The following is a 19,034-nucleotide window of genomic DNA, read 5'->3' as shown; positions in this document are numbered from 1 at the left end:
ATGCTACAACAGCGCTCTTTCAAATTTTCAAAGTCAACAAAAGCTGGTTTCCTTGCGTCAAATGGGTGTCAAGATGCCTTTCAAAATGCACTGGCACTGATGCTCTAAGCCCAATGAGATAGGATAACATAGGTGCTTATAAATGAAGTTTATTTTACGATACCCTTTTTTAGAATTCAAGCTCTTTATCTCTAACACTTTTAGGCACCTGATGTTTGATGGCACTCAAGGCGTCTCGGTTTTCAGCATTGTCATCCGTTATTATTTTATACGAGTGCTCTTTCCTGCGTACTTCTGGTACAACCGTGTTCACCATACAGTTAGTCTGACAGATGTACCTTTCCTTATAGGTCGATCACCCATCCTAAGTTTCAATAAGGCCGTTGCCTCATATTTGTGAATTTTGATAACCCTATTTCTTCTCGAAGCCATTCTTTCACGAATCAAATACAGTCTACAGTATTTATCAAATAAACATATAGCAACAAAAAATCATGAGCCATTCCCCTCTGTGAAGATGGATGACCAGCGAAGCTGTTTAGCGCACGACACAAAATTGACACATACTTTTGAAGAAAAGCTACAGACACCTTTATTTTCTAGATCGGTACTGATCGTGACAATACTTGCGCACACACGTTCTCATCCCACCTCTGTTAATAAATGTGTAAGCATTTCTATGCCTAACCAACAAGAAATGTGTCCGTCACTTACGAGAATCAGTTGCTCATACCCCGTTAAGCAATGACTCTTACCGCCGTAAGCAAGCAAACGATATATAACCTACATGGGGGTGTACTGATCTTGAAAGCGGCGCGTATTGATAACTAATCTACGGAAAATACATATCAATGTGATGAGATTTATAAGCTTTTAGCAGAAAGAAGCAATTTTGCATCAAATTTGGGAGCTTAGTCTTTGCCCACGCAGATTTGTTGACGGAAACAAAAATTCCACGGAACCCTAGCAGTAAAACGTTTCGCTGTAAAAAACTAAAAATTAGAAGTTCAATGCACTGTAGGAGCATTTGTACCAAAACGTGCATATCGGCACTGATCATTGTTCAAGGCTTCAAGCGCATCAGCGGAACAACCATACATGTCATGCCTAGGAAATGTGCATGTAACGCTAAATGTGAGCCGGAGTTTAACGGCAAACCATGTGCAACCGCGGCAGCAAAAAAAAACACCCTAAAAACACATGCAGTCTATGCCGACAGTCTTCTCCCTCTGATGTAAATACATGGATAGTTCACCGTCATGCCTGTAGTACCCACGTATCATTTTCGTGTCTAACCGCGAGCCTAAAGCATTTCAAACGGTTAATTTACAACTAAGAGCAGTACAGTGCGTGAGCCATACAGTGCGTTATAGAAACAACTACCAGCAGGTAGTTGTTTGTACTGGTCCCATGGAACCATACCGCGCGAGTGAAAACAAGGGATTGGCTCACATCTGATGTCGGAGAAGAGGTCCACGAGCTCCTTCATGCGTTCTTCGGCTTGGACTAAGCCAGGTGGAGCAACAACAGCAGCCTCGACACCGCTTGCACTTAAAGCCGAATACAAGATCATCAGGCTGATGCTTGGCACTCTCCAGTCCATTTTTCCACTATACCTATTGAGATTCCAGCCGGCTGAAACAGAAAAATGACACGCAAACCACACCGTAAGAAATATATTTTAGGGGCCATAAGAAGATACATCCCTGAGATACCGCACCAGGGAAGCCATTTCGTGTTCTGGCGAGAGAGTTTCTTTTTGTAGCTCAGTGAAGGGGGTCTTCCAAGTTTGGTCACACCTGAACCAATCGTGTCTGTTTTTTACAGTTTACAGCCGCCCCTCCAAATCTGGAAATTTAGTGCCCTCTACGAGGGTTTGACCTTTAGACCTTGTGCATAAAAACCCGATGCTGAACAGCTACTCCATGCAACGAATAGGGTGACTGCGAATCACGAATTTTTGGCAAAGCAACGAGAATTCGTTATAGGCGGACTGCTTCTCGAATCACTGAAACAGTGTGTAAAACTTTACAACCAAAACGCCAGTAGGGAACCTGAGCACGAGGAGCAAGTTCACAGAACAGAAACCGAGTTAGAGTACATGCAGGGGGCATTACCAAGTTATGACCGGCAGCTTGCCAGTCTGCTTGAAATGTTTTGCCTACCTGTACTAATATATGGGGCAAAACCTAGCAGGTTTACAAAAGCAGCTTGAGAATAATTCAAGGACTGCGTAGCAAGCGATGGAGCGATAAATGGTAAGGCTAACGTTAACGGACGGTAATAGACCGGTGAGCATTAGAGAGCAGACGAGGGTAACCTAGTATTCTGGTTGACACGAAGAGGAAATTGAGCTGGGCCGGAGATGTAATGCGTGAGGAAGATAAGCAGTTGTCTGCTAGAGTGACAGAATGAGTACCAGATAGCAAGGGTACCCGGGGTGGGCAATCAACTAGGGGGTGTATCAGCTAGATTGTGTATGAAATAGCACAATCTCTAACATTGCTATGGGCACGTGAAAGTCATCTGACATTAGGCAGGTGTAATTGGAGATCGGTGAGATATGCCTTCTCAGAGTGATAGGCGTAATTATTACGATGCTGTGCCACATACCCTGTGCTTCTGCTTCATCTGTCCATATAAATAGGGAACTTTGACACCTATACACAGGTTGGACGCACGTCACTGCACGAAACTGCCGGATACGGTTCTGCCATTCCCGAGCACACAGCAGCCGATGACAAAGAGTTGACATCCTTTTGCACTATCGAAGAGCACGATTTTCTCGATCCCATCAACAAGGTTGCAATGGTGATTTGGGCGTTATTGGGCTGCCTAAAGAGCAGAAAATTCAGGTAAAATAAACAAGTCACAGGCCTCTGCCGCACACCCAGCTCAGTCACAGCGTAAGCTGGAGGAGCTGCACCATAGCAGCTCCCTTTCCCACCGAACGCACTGCAGGGTATTTGCTGGCGACATCTTTTGTCGTAGTTTTAGCGAGATCAATATGAACTGTCCACGCATAGTCGATGGCGAGCTGCGGCTTGTGCTGCTGTCTGTACAGCGGCCTGTTGAGCCCGACGATGCCGGATTGCAGCCGCACGCGTAGCTCTATGATTCGCTTCTTCAGCACCGGTTCGTGGCTTCCGAGGAGGCGCCATAGGGTGTAGTTGATCACCGTCAAGCGCGAACAAACAAGGATGGCGTTAGGTGTAGACAACACAAGTGCCATAAAGTGTAGCGAAGTGAAAACAAGTATACAGGCTACGCGTCGTATATAACACCCCTTGACCCGTGGCACGATACGATGATTTTGATGACGGGTGATAATGATTTATTTGCATCCCCTATCCATTTAATAATCCCCAAGGCTGCTTGAGTTATCCAGGTCCCGCTACATGCAACGTGCGGCTGTCACCTGTCGGCAAACCTGGTGTAATCTAACAAAAGCCCAATGTGAAGTTTGCATGTATCGATGCTAGCGGGCGCATGTCCCATCAAGCCATGAGTGGCAAACTTGGACGCGACGACGCTGGTGTTGTTGAATTACTGGCATACCCTTTAAACGGGCTGGGGACAGTCACCTAGCCTGCTTGACCTAGTCAAGTAGGCTATAAATGTTTCTGATTCAGGCATTGATATACATTTCCTTATTATGTATCTTCCTCAAGACAATACATTCATTTCTTCGCCAATCCCACGAAATGGATAGGAGCCACATACGTGATTCAAAACACAAACAACCTTGCACCGCTACCTATGCAACTGCTAGATGACGTGCGACCCTGTGCAATGCCCTGTGTAATGCAGTGCAAAGTGCGTGCGTTTCTACGCTACGCGGCGCGCATCTAACATTGCGCGACAAGTGACACGATACGGTGCTAACGATGGATTATCGGCATCCCTTTTAAACGGCGCAGTGACAATCACCTAGCGTGCTTGCTTTTATTAGGTATGCCACACAGGTATTTCGCGCACGACTGACGCCTGCCTGTGACTTTTTACGTCCTCAAGGCAATCTAAACATATTTTGGCCAATCCCCGCAGTGGGTAGGAGCCTGGCGATAGCTGCGACGGATACCGGACAACGGCGGTGGCGGACAATATGGCCAATGGCAACGGCTCTCAGAATGAGTCTATTACAGTTTCCAGTGTAAAAGACCAAGAGAAGGTACGCCTAGGGTTTGTCTAAGGTGACAGCAAATGAGTGCGACGGCACAGGGGTTTCGTCAGAGCAGCATTGAGGCACATGGCTTGTGTGACCTCCCAGAAAGAGGTGGAAAATAGCGAAAAGCATTAGTGCCTATGGGCGCAAATGGTTGACAAGGCAACCTTGTAAGGACAAAAAAAAGACGCACATGGCTAAAAAACAAGAGAGAATTTATATTTTCAACATTCGTGAAAGGTGGCAGCCGGCTCACGGTGACAGCGCCGCCTGTAAGCGAATGACCGTCGATATAAAGTGAAGCCTTCCCATGTGACAAATTTCCCTCTGCGCCAAGCCCACGTCGGCCCCCAAAATTTCTCAAGCTATGTGGGACATAGTCCTAGAGCTGGCATGGCGACCAATCATCTATGGAGGAACTGGCGTCTTGTGCAACCTACGTATGTGTGGCGGCGGCTACACCTAAATAATATAAGTATACGAAATGAAATTAGAAGAACAAAACATGATGATGCGTATCATAAGGTGACACTGAACTGAACCGAGGCCATGAAAATGAACATCAAAATTACATCGTTAAATATATAATGAGAGAGAGAGAGAGAGAGAGAAACGAAAAGGAAAAAGTAGAGACGTCAACGAAGGACGTGCTCGGTTAGCCACCTTACACTTGGGGAGGGGGAATGAAGAAAAACAGACGAGAAAGAGAGAGGAGAAAAATAACACAGTCCGTCATTCGCAGAGTCAGTCGCCGAGAATTGTCCACTGTCACAAGCGCTCGTACAGTACAGTAGCCTTTCAAAAGTGCTGAGGTGTTTTGGCAGCCTTTCACCAACAACAATGCATAGGCCAGGCTTTCAAGATCTTTTTCTTCGAGAGAACTATTTTATCTAATGCACAGAATTCTACTTCTAGAACACGTCGTGTAGCGTCAAAGGGTGATAACATGAGCGCCACTTATATGCATACCATGACAAGTCACAGAAAAAACACAATAAATCAAACAATATCAACAAAAACTTCCGTGTGATTCATGTAGACAATCTGCAACATCTAGAGCACTTCATTACTTTTAGCCACTTGAGTTATAATTGCTCGTGGTACAGTGTTCGCTCAGGCGTCTAATGTGCTGCCGAATAGAATACCAGCCAGTTCTCTCCCATAACAAGAAGAACGAATGGCTTAAGGCTTTTCTTTTAATATATGTCTATTAACTCGTTCATATTCCTCTTTCCGATGCCGTAAATGATTGCTGCAGAAATAAGCGTGAATACGATCCCAGTTGTTTCTTTCCCTGATCAGCGTCTTTCTTTAGCCATATTGTCTTTTTATTGGCGAATAAAGGCTACCTACCATGTCTGCTACGCTATTTCGTCTAGTGACAACGCGGCCTCTAATGTCCCCATAGGCGCGCGAATGAAGATAACATGCCTTCCCAGCCTCGTTGAATTCTTCTAATTAATTTTTATTGCTGCAGCAACTGCATAAGCGCTGGATGTGCTGTCGCCTTGTTACCATCGGCACCGTCACCGAAGCCGTGCTATCCTTGAGTGCGCCTTTACGGTTCCTAGTATACGCACACCGGAGTGCGGCATGAATTTGCATGGGAGTACTTCGTCATTGTAATTTCCAGAAGGGCCTACCTATTCAGTCTTTCTGCTCAGGCCTCTTCTTTCTAGCTTTGTTATGCAGGAAATAATGTACGCTTTCTGCGTGATTTGCTCCTATGATACCATTAGGTATTCCGAAATAAAGATAATACGAGCATAAGAAGGCCTCAGCAACGCTGTTGAGATATTGGTATTCTTCCGAAGCGTAGAGGGAAGAGGGAAGTTTCACAAGTACTAAGTGCAAACAACGTGTAGATATTGTCACGTAGGTGACGGTGATCTACCTGGCACGCAGGCAGACAGAAAGAGACACTGCGTCGGCGGTAGACTTAGAGTTTAATGGGCGAACTTGTGCCCTAAATCAAGCGAACAACGTGGTGACGGCGAAAGTAGCAAGTGCGACTGGAGCGTTCGTCGGACTGAGCCAGCGGAAGCGGTGGTCTCATATTTATACGTTTCGCGTCCATGATCGAAACGCGTCAAGCGACGCGAGCTGCGTAGCTCGCGTCGCTACAAGCCTAAATAAACGCACGTGGCATTACCCTCCGGGGGAAAAAGCAACGCCCCGATGCTAAAGAAAACAAGAAACTTGTAAGCATGCAATGAACCATGGAAAATGAAAAAAAAATAGCTGTGGCTTAGCTAAGGTTAAGCCCAGGATGCGAAGCATACTAGGCTATATTTTAGTTGTTGAACCACTGTTTAGCCTGGTGAACTGCTGTTGCTTGGCTATATTTGGTTCGGCTAGACGAAGAAACAACTCATGCGTTACTCTGCTTCGCCTTCAAGAGTGGAACGCGACAGCGTTCCCGTCGACCCGCCAAGGGGTGTAAGACAATGGGCTACGGCGCAGCAACGACGCGCCCCGCATTGGACGCGGTGAGCGTCGAGCAACGCAGCGTTCGGCGCGGCAACGAAATGTACGCCTGAGGAAGCGACGCACGCCTGAGCCTTAGAAACAGCTCGTTTCTAAGGCAACACCGCATTCACTAGAGGCGCTTTTCTACCGCTTTGAAACATCGTACTCGTGGCTCAGTGGTAGCGTCTCCGTCTCACACTCCGGAGACGCTGGTTCGATTCCCACCCAGCCCATCTTGCAAGAGTTGGGCCAAAGCCACCTAGAAACAAGCTCAGCTGCTTATATACCGCCGCGAGCGACGGCGCGAGTTGGAGCCCCGTTTCTCCTCTGTCGTGACGTCACGGTGTCACGTGGTATGGCATGGGGTCAACGGTCATTGAAGGCGACACCACCGCGCCTGAGGAGCTGGGTTGAGCTCTAGTATTATGCTTCGCATAAAATGTCTATTAGTCCGCTAAGGCTCAAAAAACTTTTTGATGTGCGCGACGTGCACCATCTCTGGATGCGCGGGACGTCGCTGTGAGTGTGTCACTCCATCGGGCACAACTTCGTAGACCTGCGGTCCAAGTCGTCGAGTTATCTTGTAGGGCCCGAAGTAATGGCGTAGGAGCTTCTCACTAAGCCCGCGGCGACAAATCGGTGTCCACACCATATCGCTGTCACCAAGTGCGTACTCTTGATCTCGTCGTCGTGGGTTTCGTCGTCGTGAGGAGCGACTGGAGCGTTCGTCGGACTGAGACAGAGGAAGCGGTGGTCCCGTATTTAGACTTTTCGCGTCCATGATCGAAACGCGTCAAGCGACGCGAGCTGCGTAGCTCGCGTCGCTACAAGCTGACTGAGTCAGGCGTCGACGTTTTGACTCAGCTACAAGCTGAGCCAGGCGTCGACGTTTTGCTGCGCTTTAATGCGCATTACGGGCTTGCGAGCTTCCTCGGTGCTTTGAAGGAAGCTGGCAACGTCTGCAGGGATGTTGTCGTCTTCAACGTGAGGCAACATCGCATCAAGCATCGTGGCGACTTGGTGACCGAAGATAAGCTCGAATGGCGTCATCTGCGTTGTCTCCTGTGGCGCGGTGTTGTAGGCGAACGTCACGTACGGAAGGACTTCGTCCCAAGTCTTGTGCCCGACGTCGGCATACATAGCGAGCATGTCGGTGAGCGTTTTATTTAAACGCTCCGTAAGGCCGTTTGTCTTTGGTGTAGAATCTGTTGCGTAAGTTCTGCTGTGAATACCGTACCTCTGTCCGTAATAAGGACCTCGGGAGCCCCATGACGGAGAACGATGTTCTTTATGAAGAATCTGGGGACCTCGATTGCATTTCCCGATGCAAACGCCGTTGTGTCGGCATAGCGCGTCAGATAGTCCTTTGCTACCACTATCCACCTGTTCCCGCAAGTAGACATCGGGAAGGGGCCATGCAGATCTATGCCTATATGCTGTAATGGTTTCTATGGTGGCTGGATTGGTCGCACGAGGCCGGCTGGCCTTGTAGGCGGTGTTTTCCGACGTTGCCAATCTCGGCAGGTTTTCGCGTAGCGTGCGACGTCTACGTACAGGCCCGGCCAGTAGTACTTTTGTTGAATTCTTCTGAGAGTTCGAGTGAATCCCAGGTGACCTGCTGTCGGCTCATCGTGAGGCGCTTCTAAAATCTCTTACCTTAGCTTGACTGGCACGACGAGTAGATATGCCCCTTTGTACGGCGGGAAGTTTTCTTTTTTTTTCACAAGCTCGTTGGCGCGCAGGCACAGCGATGAAAGCACGCGTCTGAATGCCTTTGGCACTGAATCGGTCTTCCCTTCGAGATATTGAACGACACCGCGTAGATCAGGATCGGCACGTTGATCTTGTGCGAACGGGTTAGAGCTTATGGGCCCAAGGAAGATATTGTCGTCATCGTCGCCGGGCGGGGCGGATCCAACAGGGGCTCTCGAAAGGCAGTCGGCGTCTGTGTGCTTTCGGCCTGACTTACACACGACGGTGACGTCGAACTCCTGTAGTTGCAGGCTCCAACGAGCGAGCCGTCTTGACCGGTCTTTCAGGTTAGCGAGACAGCACAGAGCGTGGTGGTCACTGACGACGTTGAAGTGCTTCCCGTTAAGATACGGCCGACATTTTGTGAATAGTTCTATTCAGCTTTCGACGGGGATCAGCTTGCGCAGGCGATGGCTCGCTCCAGGCCGTTCTTCTATTGAATCAACACAGCACCGAGTCCTATGGCGGTTGCATCCATGTGGATCGCGGTGTCAGCGCTCTCGTCGAAATGGCCGAGTACTCGCGGTGACTGCAAGCGTCTTTGAAGTTCGTGAAAAGCGTCTTCTTGGGGCTTCTTCCATGTGAACTGCGCGTCGGCTTTCGTAAGGCGAGTGAGAGGCTCTACGATTCCAGAGAAATCTCGGACAAGACGCCTGTAATACGCACAGAGCCCCAAAAGTCTACGGACAGCTTTCTTTTCACTGGGTATCGGGAAACTTTTGATGGCTGCCATCTTATTGGGGTCCGGAGGCACGCCTTCACGATTAACTACGTGGCTGTGGAACACGAGCTCTTCGTAGGCGAAACGACATTTCTCTGGTTTCAGAGTGAGTTTTGACGCCCTAATTGCTTCTAGCACGGTCTCCAGCCTATTAACGTGCTCGTCGAAGGTGGATGCGAAAAGCACTACGTCGTCGAGATATACGAGGCATATCTGCAACTTCAGCCCAGACAACACGGTGTCCACGACACGGTGAAATGCCCCCGGCGCTGAGCTTTGTCCGAATGGCATGACTTTAAATTCGTAAAGACCGTCCGGCATGATGAAGGCAGTCTTCTCATGGTCCCTCTCGTCGATCTCAATCTGCCACTAGCCGCTCCGGAGGTCCATTGACGAAAAATACTTGGCACCGCACAGTCGATCTAACGTGTCGTCGATTCTCGGAAGCGGGTAGACGTCTTTTTTCGTGACGCTGTTGAGACGCCTATAATCGACGCGAAATCGTAGGGTACCGTCTTTCTTCTTTACAAGCACCAACGGGTGAAGACTATGGGCTCTTGAACGGCTGAATGAGGTCGTCGCGAAGCATTTCTTCAACTTGTGGCTTGATTATTTCACGTTCTCACGCTGAAACGCGGTAGGGACTTCGGCCTTTCCAATTTGGCTCTTTTTATATTGATTAGTCTTGTTACCGAGCTGTTGGGAGTATAGAAGATTGTATTTACAATATATATACATAATGAATCAGAGTAGTAAAGATGGCTCACCACCAACAACACCTAGCAGCCAGCGTTCCGCGATCTTTTTCCTCTCTTGTTTTCGCCCTTCCGTAACAGGTCCCCCGGGGGGTGAAGCGCCGTCTCGGCACATGGTAGGCGAAGATATGCGAGCGAAGTATGGCTTCAGCCAGGAAATGAGGACGGCGACAACAGGAGTCGGACTTGAGGATGTATCAAACTGTAGAGGCGAAATCTCGTAATCTACGTCATTAACATGACGTAGGACTTCATAAGGCCCTGTGTTGCAAGACAGAAGCTTCTGGAAGAGGCCAACTCGACAACATGGTGACCAAAAGAGCACCCAAGCACCTGGCGCGAACATCATGATGACACCGGTCGTAACGCTCTCTTTATATATGCTGCGACGCTAATAAACGAGATCGGGCGACTTGACGTGCCATGTGAGCGCGATCGATGCCTTCACGAGCGTACTCAGTTGCAACACTTGGCACAGAAGGGAGGATGGTGACAAACGGCAATGTGGGGTCGCGATTATATAAAACATAAAAGGTTGAATATCCTGTGGTGTCATGTCAGGACGGGTTATACGCGAACGCCACGTAGGCCAGCGTGGCGTTCCCGTCGCGCTGATCGTTGGTGACGTACATCGACCGCATCTCTGTGGTTGTTCGGTTGAGACGTACCGTGAGACGGTTAGTTTGTGGGTTGTAGGCGGTGGATAGCTTGTGCTCAGTAGCATAAGAGCGGAGGAGGTTGTCGAGAACTCACAAAAGAACGAGCGTCCACGGTCTGTATGTAACTGTCGAGGTGCAGCGTGGTGGAAAATGATGTCCTAGAAAAGAAAATCGGCCACTTCTGCTGGGAATCTAGTCAACAATGCCTTTGTTATCACGTAGCGTGTCGCGTAATCAGTAGCGAGGGTGATCCACTCATTCCCTCTAGTCGTCGTCATAAAAGGGCCAAGCAGGTAAAGCCCTACGCGAAAGAACGATTCAGAGGACACTTCAATTGGATGGAGTCGTCCGACAAGTGGCAGGGGAGGTTTGTTCCGGCATCGACACAATTTGCAAGTTGCGAATTGTGCCATCGAGGATGCTTTTGCGTTTTTCAACATTTGTTTTTCTACAAATCGGAGGCTTAGCATCGAAATAAAGCCACTTGCCTAGTATTCCCATGGGATAAAACAGAATTTTCTTCTTTACAGCACTACGTCGCTGTTTGTGTTTTGCGATGAGCTTCTATTTTATGAACCCAATCCTTCAAAAATAAAATTCGCAGCATTTATTCCATGTTTCTCGGGAAGTTCTGAAAACGCGGCTAATTGTTGATGCTTATGAATATTCAGTGACACGCGTCCGCTAAAGACGCGCACCCGATGAAGAGTGAAATTTGTAACTCGCGCTTCTAGCAGCTCTATTTTTTACCGTTACTGCAAAGCAGCAATACTTCGCATGCATGGTACCTAATTTGAACAAATTAGTCGAGACATCTCTTTGAAAACTGTTACTGTACCACAGTTGCATTTTTACATATCATTGCCACACATTTCTTACTGTTCCAGTTTTAATACACAAACTAAATACCGCGTTTCATTGTTGATATTTCCTCTATGTCTGTAATTTGGACTTTCATCCCTAATCGGACCCTAGCCTCTGCCGTACGTATAGTTGTGAATAAATAAAAACCAGCCTTTTTTTCGGCAGCAGCTTTCTTTGGTCTCTGATGTAGTTTACGTCTTTCGTTATATTGCTTTAAGGATATTCTTTCTTCTTTTTGCTTCTGAACGAAGCATTCAAGCAATGAATCCGAGGCTGCTGCCCTGCTATTTGTACTAAAGTATGTGACAAAATATGTTAACTTGCTTGCGTTTAAGCGAGGCCGCAGTAAGCACAAAATCCTGTATTGAAGTTGTTCAAATAGCAGCGTTGGTCACTAAGGTGCCCGGTGAGCGCAACGCACGCAAAGGAACCACTTACCGGTTAAGGAGAACAAAGATTTCAGCACAAAATGGTACCGCTAACGTAGAATTCACAGCTCCACGACGGACACGCCAAGTACATGAAATATGTCTGCTTCACGCCGCGCGCTGCAGCACGCCTTACTGTGCGATTTTTTCACTCCCAAGAATCCCCCTATTGGTGCAAAGCCATACGCAGCGCCAGCCTCCCATTGGCCGAAGATACAAAATGAGGAACTGTATTGAGTTGACGCAAGTTCCTCATGAATATCAGTGTTTTCAACGCGTCTAGAAATACTTTCCTTCTGAGGGCGTTGTGTGTGCTTGTCGCATATTGACGTCAATTGGTGTTACGAAGGAACAATACCTATTTGGTGAGAATAGTAATCGCGACATGACTCAATGTGACAGTCAGTATAAAATATGTGATGCTGAATGATTGAACGCCAATGAAAGGATTACACAAAAGGGGACGACGATGTTGAGAAAAAAATATGGTCACAAATTACCGAGATGGGCTCAGATTGGCCCAATAAAAACAAAATTGACAAACGAGGAAGCAAACGCTTGAAAGAAGCGGACCTGCAATAGACAAGAACGCGAAACTATTGCGCATAGCGGACGTCGACCCAAACCATGAGTGCCTTCTCGTGGGTCGACACAACAGGAAACGGTACTCCATGACGCAACGTTTCCCACGGAAGCAGCAAGACACGGTGTTCCCTGTTGCACGTTAATAGGCTCGCTATGTCATCCGAAGTATGGGGTTCCGCGATAAGAATCCGCAACTTAAAACTCGTGACTCAGAAGAATACAGTGCGGCAAGCCACACTTGCACTCAGCGCGCTTCTGCAATACTTATTCGGTTTCAGTGTATTGCTGCGTTTTCATAGCGATGGCGAGGAGGAACGGCCTAGATATTCGCAACGATACGGGCGCAGGGTGCAGAAATTACAGTAGGGAGCGGAAAATTTCAAGCTCCCCTTGAAGAGATTTGATCAGTTTCTTAATACGTTTCGAGCTGTTATAAGCGAATGCAACGACAAGGTGTTGACTGTGACGCAGTCTGCAAAATAACGCTGCCAAGGCATATTCGCTGCAAAAACTCTCTTCTTCCTTTCCTTAATTGCGCAGTCGAAACAGGAGTATCTTCAGGATCAAATAACAAAAGTTTGCGCATAGTAAGCGTAAGAATGTTGACATTTTTTGCAGGCGGACCCATTACTGGTATCTGAGGCAGGTCGTATAAGCCCGTCTGCCAGTTGCCTTTGTTGAGACACGTTTATTCTTGATTCATCCACTGCAGCGCTTTAGCAGCATTCTACTCAGAGCAATCAGTTCACGGGTTGGATTTTCAGTCGCGACGGCCGTGTTCACAAGCAGACGAATAGCGAAAGCTTTAACGTATCTTGGTTTGCGTGCACATAAACACAGCTCAGGTTTTTTAGTGTTCCCAGTTTTCTTCTTTGTGGTCCCTATCACGGCCTCATGTTGCTTTGTAACGTTAGGGCTCAGATATTATCAATGTGCTAATTCTTAACCAGAGTTGCGTTGCCTGTAGTTCCGCACTATTACATTCGGTCATCGTGTAATTGACGAAGAGAATCTGAGTAAGGCTACTAACGCGAAAAGACACGCCAGACAAGATGGAAAGCCCCCTCCTAACTGGCGCATCCTTCGGTGCTCTGTAAAACCAAAGAAGGCGAAAATTGTATTTTAAGGGCTACAACCTCACTTGAGACTACAAGGCTCAAACCTTGCTGCCTTAGAGTGGTGTAGAAATGTTCAGCGTCATCGATTTTGTCCCCTGGGATACAAAAGTAGGGAGTTCTTCAATTTTAAAACATTTAAGAGGAAGTTTACGAGAACGCTCACTTTAGCGTCAACAGAGTTCTATTTCTAGTTATCTGCGTTACTTTCCTTGAGTTTATTCAACCTCTCTGTGGGAAGTAAACGAGCGCACATTGAGCACTTGTTGAGAAGTATTCACGAAGGAGAGATATAGTGTTAAAATATTTTTTTCCAGCAAAAATATACATTTCCAGGATGCCAGCCAATTTCTTCCCTTAAAAAAATGCTTCCTTACTTTCTTTAGAACTTTTATTAACTTTCTATCAACATTAATAACATCCTATAGACTTTTACTTTTTACTAACGTTTCTCAAAAGAAAGTTGGTTACTTTTTTTCTAACTTCAGTATGTTAAAAAAAGTCACTAGAATGTTAATACACACTATTTTAACTTTTTAGAAACACCATTGAATAGGAAATCAATCTAAATAATTATGCTTTTTAAGGTACGTAACCCAAGTTACAGAACCATGCATGAATATTATTAAATAAGCTTATAATTATTCAGTGAACATGGCTGGTGCAAGATAGCCTTGTTTCATGCACAGGTGTAAATTTGCTTCGTTTTCAATCAACTTTCTAGTAACACTGGTTATTAGAAAGTTTGTAAAAATTATTTATTGAAAAAATTAAGCGATGACATAATCTTAATTATGAATGAATATGCAGAGACTGGCTGATTTCCGCTTTTTGCACAGTAACTGTTCATTAATTCATTCAAATAATTTTATTCAGTGCCCTGCGATTTGGTGGGGTGGGCCTGGACCCTGCCTAGGTTTCAGCCAAGGGTTGTTGGCCCTTGGCAGCTTCCTCGGCTCGCTGGACGGTCCAGAGTTGGTCCTGCAGGTCCGAGCTGAGCAACGCAGACTCCCAGCGCGCGCGGAGGCTGTCGCTGTTTGAGGCTGCATCACCGTTACCCTGTATTACAGTCATACATTCCCATAGGATATGCTCCAGAATGGCTCTAGCGTTTCAATGTCTGCACTTGTCCGTTGGGTGTAAATCTGGGTGTATTAGGTGCATAATAGCTGGACTCGGATAGAATCTGGTCTGTAACTGCCGCCATTCCACGGACTGGTTTTTGCTTAGTTTTCTGTGTGGCGGTGGGAATGTAGGCCTCTGAAATCTATGGTGTTGTGTAATTTCGTGAAATCTGGTCATTCGATCTTGCCACACCCACTTATCGGTAGTCGGTGAGGCAGGGCTAACCGCGGCTCGGTCCGTAAGTTCTCGAGCCATGTGGTGCGCCGCCTGATAGCTACCGTCTGGTAGTGTGTGAGCGGGTGTCCAGATAAGATCGACACTTTTATCGTGGTTCTTACCTAATTTTAGGAGTCGTAGTGCCCCTGTGGAGATTCGACCATCGACGAAGTTTCGTATGGCAATTTGGGAATCACTGATGATTACCCCCGCTGGAATTTGTGCTTAGTAACTGTTTCTCTGATTTTTAACCAATTCCTAGTCACAGATGTTAGTAGAATGTTCATAGAAAAAAATTCCTTTCAATACCGGACGCGAAGTGGAAATATGGTCTCACCAATTCAATATGAGGGCACACGTTCTCGAAAAAACGATAGCTAGCGCCATAAGAGGCGTGTATATGAGCGGTGATCATGAGTTTCTGCTCAGTAGGTGTCAAGAAGCCCGTAGGCCATCCACCATTGCAAGCAGATGAAGCTGCACGGATGGCGCGCCGATCGGCTCGTGTTCGCCAACCAACTAAAGCGGGAGACACACGGTCCACTTCGATGTCCCATCCGGAGTCCGAGGAGCCGGAACGGCAGCCGGAATCGAGGCGTTTTGCCGTGCCGAAGCTCCGGATCGGACGTCTGGCGTGCGACAAACCAGGTAGATTTTTATCGTCTGATGCGTCCCTCAACCGCACCTTCGTTTGGCCGTAGCCAATGACAGCGCGACTGGCATGAGACGTTCTCTGACGTTCCATCCACGGAGGTGGTGCTGGCAGGCCGGTTTCTCGCCGTATTTTTTCTTCCTTGCTTGCTGCGATTTGTTTCCGACACGAAATAGTCAACAGTTCAGTAAAATTATCTCGAACGTGTGCTTATTAGGCAAAGCAGCGCCAAGTACACTAGCACTAAGCTACTGGTAAAATCGGGAGCCACGACGCGAGGACATTTCGCGGGCAGACAGCACACACCGACGTCTGAGCGAGGCTGCTCGTTTCGCTTGCGCGTTTGCTCTTCGCAATGACTGCGGCGAGTAAACCAATTGTATTTAATTACGGGAGACCCAAGTGTACAGTGTTACAGTGAAAGCTCGTTAATTCGAACTTCAATAATTCGAATTTATGGATAATTCGAACTGTACGATTTGGTCCAGCCAAGCTCCACAGAAGTCTATGTATAAAAAAGTCCGTTAATTCGAACGCGAGAAGGCTCCCTCACGGATAATTCGAACTACGCTCGCCTGGCACACGGCCAGAGAAACGCGCTTACTGCCTACACACAAGGTTGTATTGCCTCCTAAACGGAGAGGACGGCGAGAGAAGGCAAAATCGGAAAAAAATCTAACCGACGCGGGGTCAGCCAGAAGGCAGCGGCGGCTGCCGCCTCTCCGTTCTACGTAACCTCCGAGACTTTTTGTCCGTTGCGAATCTCGGAGGCTTTGCAAATCTTGTACAGCTGCTAATGCTGTGCGGAGATGGCACGGCAAACGCCAAAACACAGCGAATCAAGTACGTCGCAGCTGCGCTTGCAATCAAGAACCAACGAATCAGGGCTTTCGCCACCTTCACATGTTCGGCGTCTTTGTCTCGGCAGTCTTCATCGGTTCTGTACCTCTGTTTTCAACTTAGGAGGTATCGGCCGTCGCAATTCATTGTGATGGTGTTAAGCCTCGGCTAACGTTCGTTTCGGTGGACATCGGTGGTGTGGCACAGTCAGACCCAGAGCTTCGACTTGAAGATGGCGTGTGCCCACGGCACACGCCATCACTCTCTGACACGCCAAATTTCTGACATTCGCTACTGCTTCCAAATCGCAGTGTACTGTCGCTCTCCTTCACTTTCGTTAGTTCGAACTTTCGTTAATTCGAACTGAAGCGGCTTCCCCTTGCGGTTCGAATTAACGGGCTTTTACTGTAATTGTTTTGTCAAAAATAAGCTCCATTGGACGAGCTCGGGCTGGATCGCAAGCGACGTCGGCCACTGCATCCGCCTAGCTAGGCCTCCCGGCCCTATAGCTGGCTGTTAGCGGAGCCGTCAGTGGACAACGCGCCGTCGTGAAGTCTTCTGTCACTCGCAGGGGCATACTTTTATTGACAGTGTTCGCGTAAAGCGAAGCAGTGTTGTGCAGAATTGTTTATATTACGTTTCTCGACGTGGATATGAACTGAAGCTGGGTGGCTCGATGTGGGCGGAGCTTACAAGCAGCTCGATCTTTCGGTCGCGCGTAACATGTACCATCAATGGTCGTATGCCGTATGCTGGAACATGCAGCGCCGGACGTCGGATCGGACGCCGAATCGTACCGTGTCTCCTGCTTTCGTTCATGGTTCGGCTTAAGTCCCGGTATATGCTTTATAAATAAGGAAACCTACCTAGACACTGTAAACCAAACAATTGCGGCATAAATGCCTGCCCTCCTCCCAGCTACGGCTTCCTTTGAGTGACAAGGTCTTATCTCGAAGGCCGTGCTTTTGCAAACTGCATGCGCCTGAAGCGATTGCGAATCTTGAAGGCAACATCCGCTTCGTTCATTTTTATGGACATTTCCTTAAACTTCGTATCACGAAGTATATATTTTTGCAAAGTACACACTTTTGGACTCAACAAATTTGTTAAAAGGTCCCTACCAATTGTTATTACGAAAGAACACGCGATTTTCTCATTTAACATACATTTTTCAAAAAAACCACACAGTGGTGCTACTGCAGTATTTGTTTTGCCGACACGCAACGTTGGTAATACTGAATGCTCCTTCCAGTAATGCGGTAGTTGAATTATATCTTACAAGTGCCTCGACAAAATGTGCTCCTTGTCGTGGGCATTAACCATCGCAAACCCTCCGGACTCGTGTAACGGCAGTAGTTCGCCGTGTGTTTCGTGCGATCCACCAGTGTCGACAGTGAGTGCACTAATTCAGCGCCCGTCCGAGCTGCCTCTGTTCTGCAGAGTTGCCAGTCGGCGCTCTTGTGAAAGATGTTGTGCTGGGGCTTCGAATCGTAGTGTATGGAAGGCTGTTGGAAGCTGTGCTTTTGTGGGGAGCTGGAGTTCATCGGAAGTTCTACAGTGCTAGCGCCAGAAAAACGTCGGTGCCGCGGTACCTGTGAGACGAAGGAGCGTTTGCTAAGTCTTGAAAGGTAAGCAAGTTTGGGGCTTCCGCGAATTCTTGAAGCTTAGGATTTATGTAATGAGCGTTGTGTAAGTAGCTAGAGCAAAGCGCTTTCTGATCGTAGGTTGGCCATGCTGCTGTGCACAGTTAGCAAGTAATTTCACGAAAGCTTCCTCTGATGTTACAGCGTAATTCCATTCAGTTGTGAAATATATGCTACCCGCCTGGATTGCTATGCCTGAATGGGCACACAATTACGAAAACACTGAAAGTTGCTGTTCGTTCGGTAGCTTCTTGGCAAAAATTTATTCGTTATATCGACATTCCCGCAAGTACAGTACATGTGTAATGTATACGTCGATGTATCATGGGCTTCGCGCGTTGGCACACGATTTCTATGTTTGACGCTTAAGAAGACAAGCTTGTATGAAGATTTTTCTATATATATACAGTTCGGTTTGGAGGTCCGCGGTGGAGGTCCGCGTCGCGAGAACCTGTGTGTGTTGTTTATGTTGTTGAGTGTCTTCGCGTATTTATCATCTATGTTGTAGAGCGGATATAGACCGATATTACAATCACGAAATATATTTTTAATCGAGACATGCCAATCAGACGCCGGCTTTAAGAAAGACATAGAGCAACCAAATCTTAAGAACGGGTTGTGCGCACTTGCAATCGTAGGTTACGACAGTGCATATTAAAGTAAGGACTGCGATTTTGTTGCGGTACTTACCCCTCGATCCCATACCACTCTTGTCGCCCACCGCTAACGGCCGGCTGTTCCAGTACGTAGCACGGGCCGGTGCGTCGGTCAGACCACTAACGAATAGCGAAAAAAAAGCAGCATCGCTAAATACCACGGTCTAGCTTTCAGAATTATTTTCATGAGCTCAATATTTTTTTTATTCCAATGCTCCATGTTTTACTACATATTTGAGTTATGTTGTTGATTGTCCTGGTATTCTGTTGTTGCTGCTGATTTCGCTCCGACCTGAAATTTCGCTTGTTACAAAAAAGCAGTGTAACCTCCTGAGATTTAACAGACACGTTTGTACAACCAGACGCGAATTCATGCAACTGGCTGTGTG

The 19,034-nt window shown here is 47.4% G+C and overlaps 1 protein-coding gene across 8 annotated transcripts in view; it reads right to left on the bottom strand.

The window, feature by feature from the left end:
• LOC135913107 (techylectin-5A-like) overlaps positions 1-19,034 on the bottom strand; it is a 52,716-nt gene that overhangs the window by 16,267 nt on the left and 17,415 nt on the right. For 4 of the 8 annotated variants that reach the window (XM_065445772.1, XM_065445773.2, XM_065445768.2 and 1 more), the window contains 2 exons: positions 18,680-18,765; positions 1,453-1,635 (listed from right to left, as the gene is read on the bottom strand). In XM_065445772.1, coding sequence (XP_065301844.1) covers positions 1,453-1,635; positions 18,680-18,692 — 196 coding nt within the window. In that variant the 5' untranslated portion in view covers positions 18,693-18,765. Of the gene's footprint in view, positions 1-1,452; positions 1,636-11,823; positions 11,915-18,679; positions 18,766-19,034 lie in introns of those variants that run through there. The other 4 variants (XM_065445774.2, XM_065445771.1, XM_065445770.2 and 1 more) reach the window with 2 other exon arrangements.

This window comes from Dermacentor albipictus, chromosome 2 (genome assembly GCF_038994185.2).
Source record: "Dermacentor albipictus isolate Rhodes 1998 colony chromosome 2, USDA_Dalb.pri_finalv2, whole genome shotgun sequence".
In the NCBI taxonomy this organism is placed as follows: Eukaryota; Metazoa; Arthropoda; class Arachnida; order Ixodida; family Ixodidae; genus Dermacentor; species Dermacentor albipictus.
Note: the sequence above shows the minus strand (reverse complement) of the source record. Positions and strands in the feature narration are given on the sequence as shown.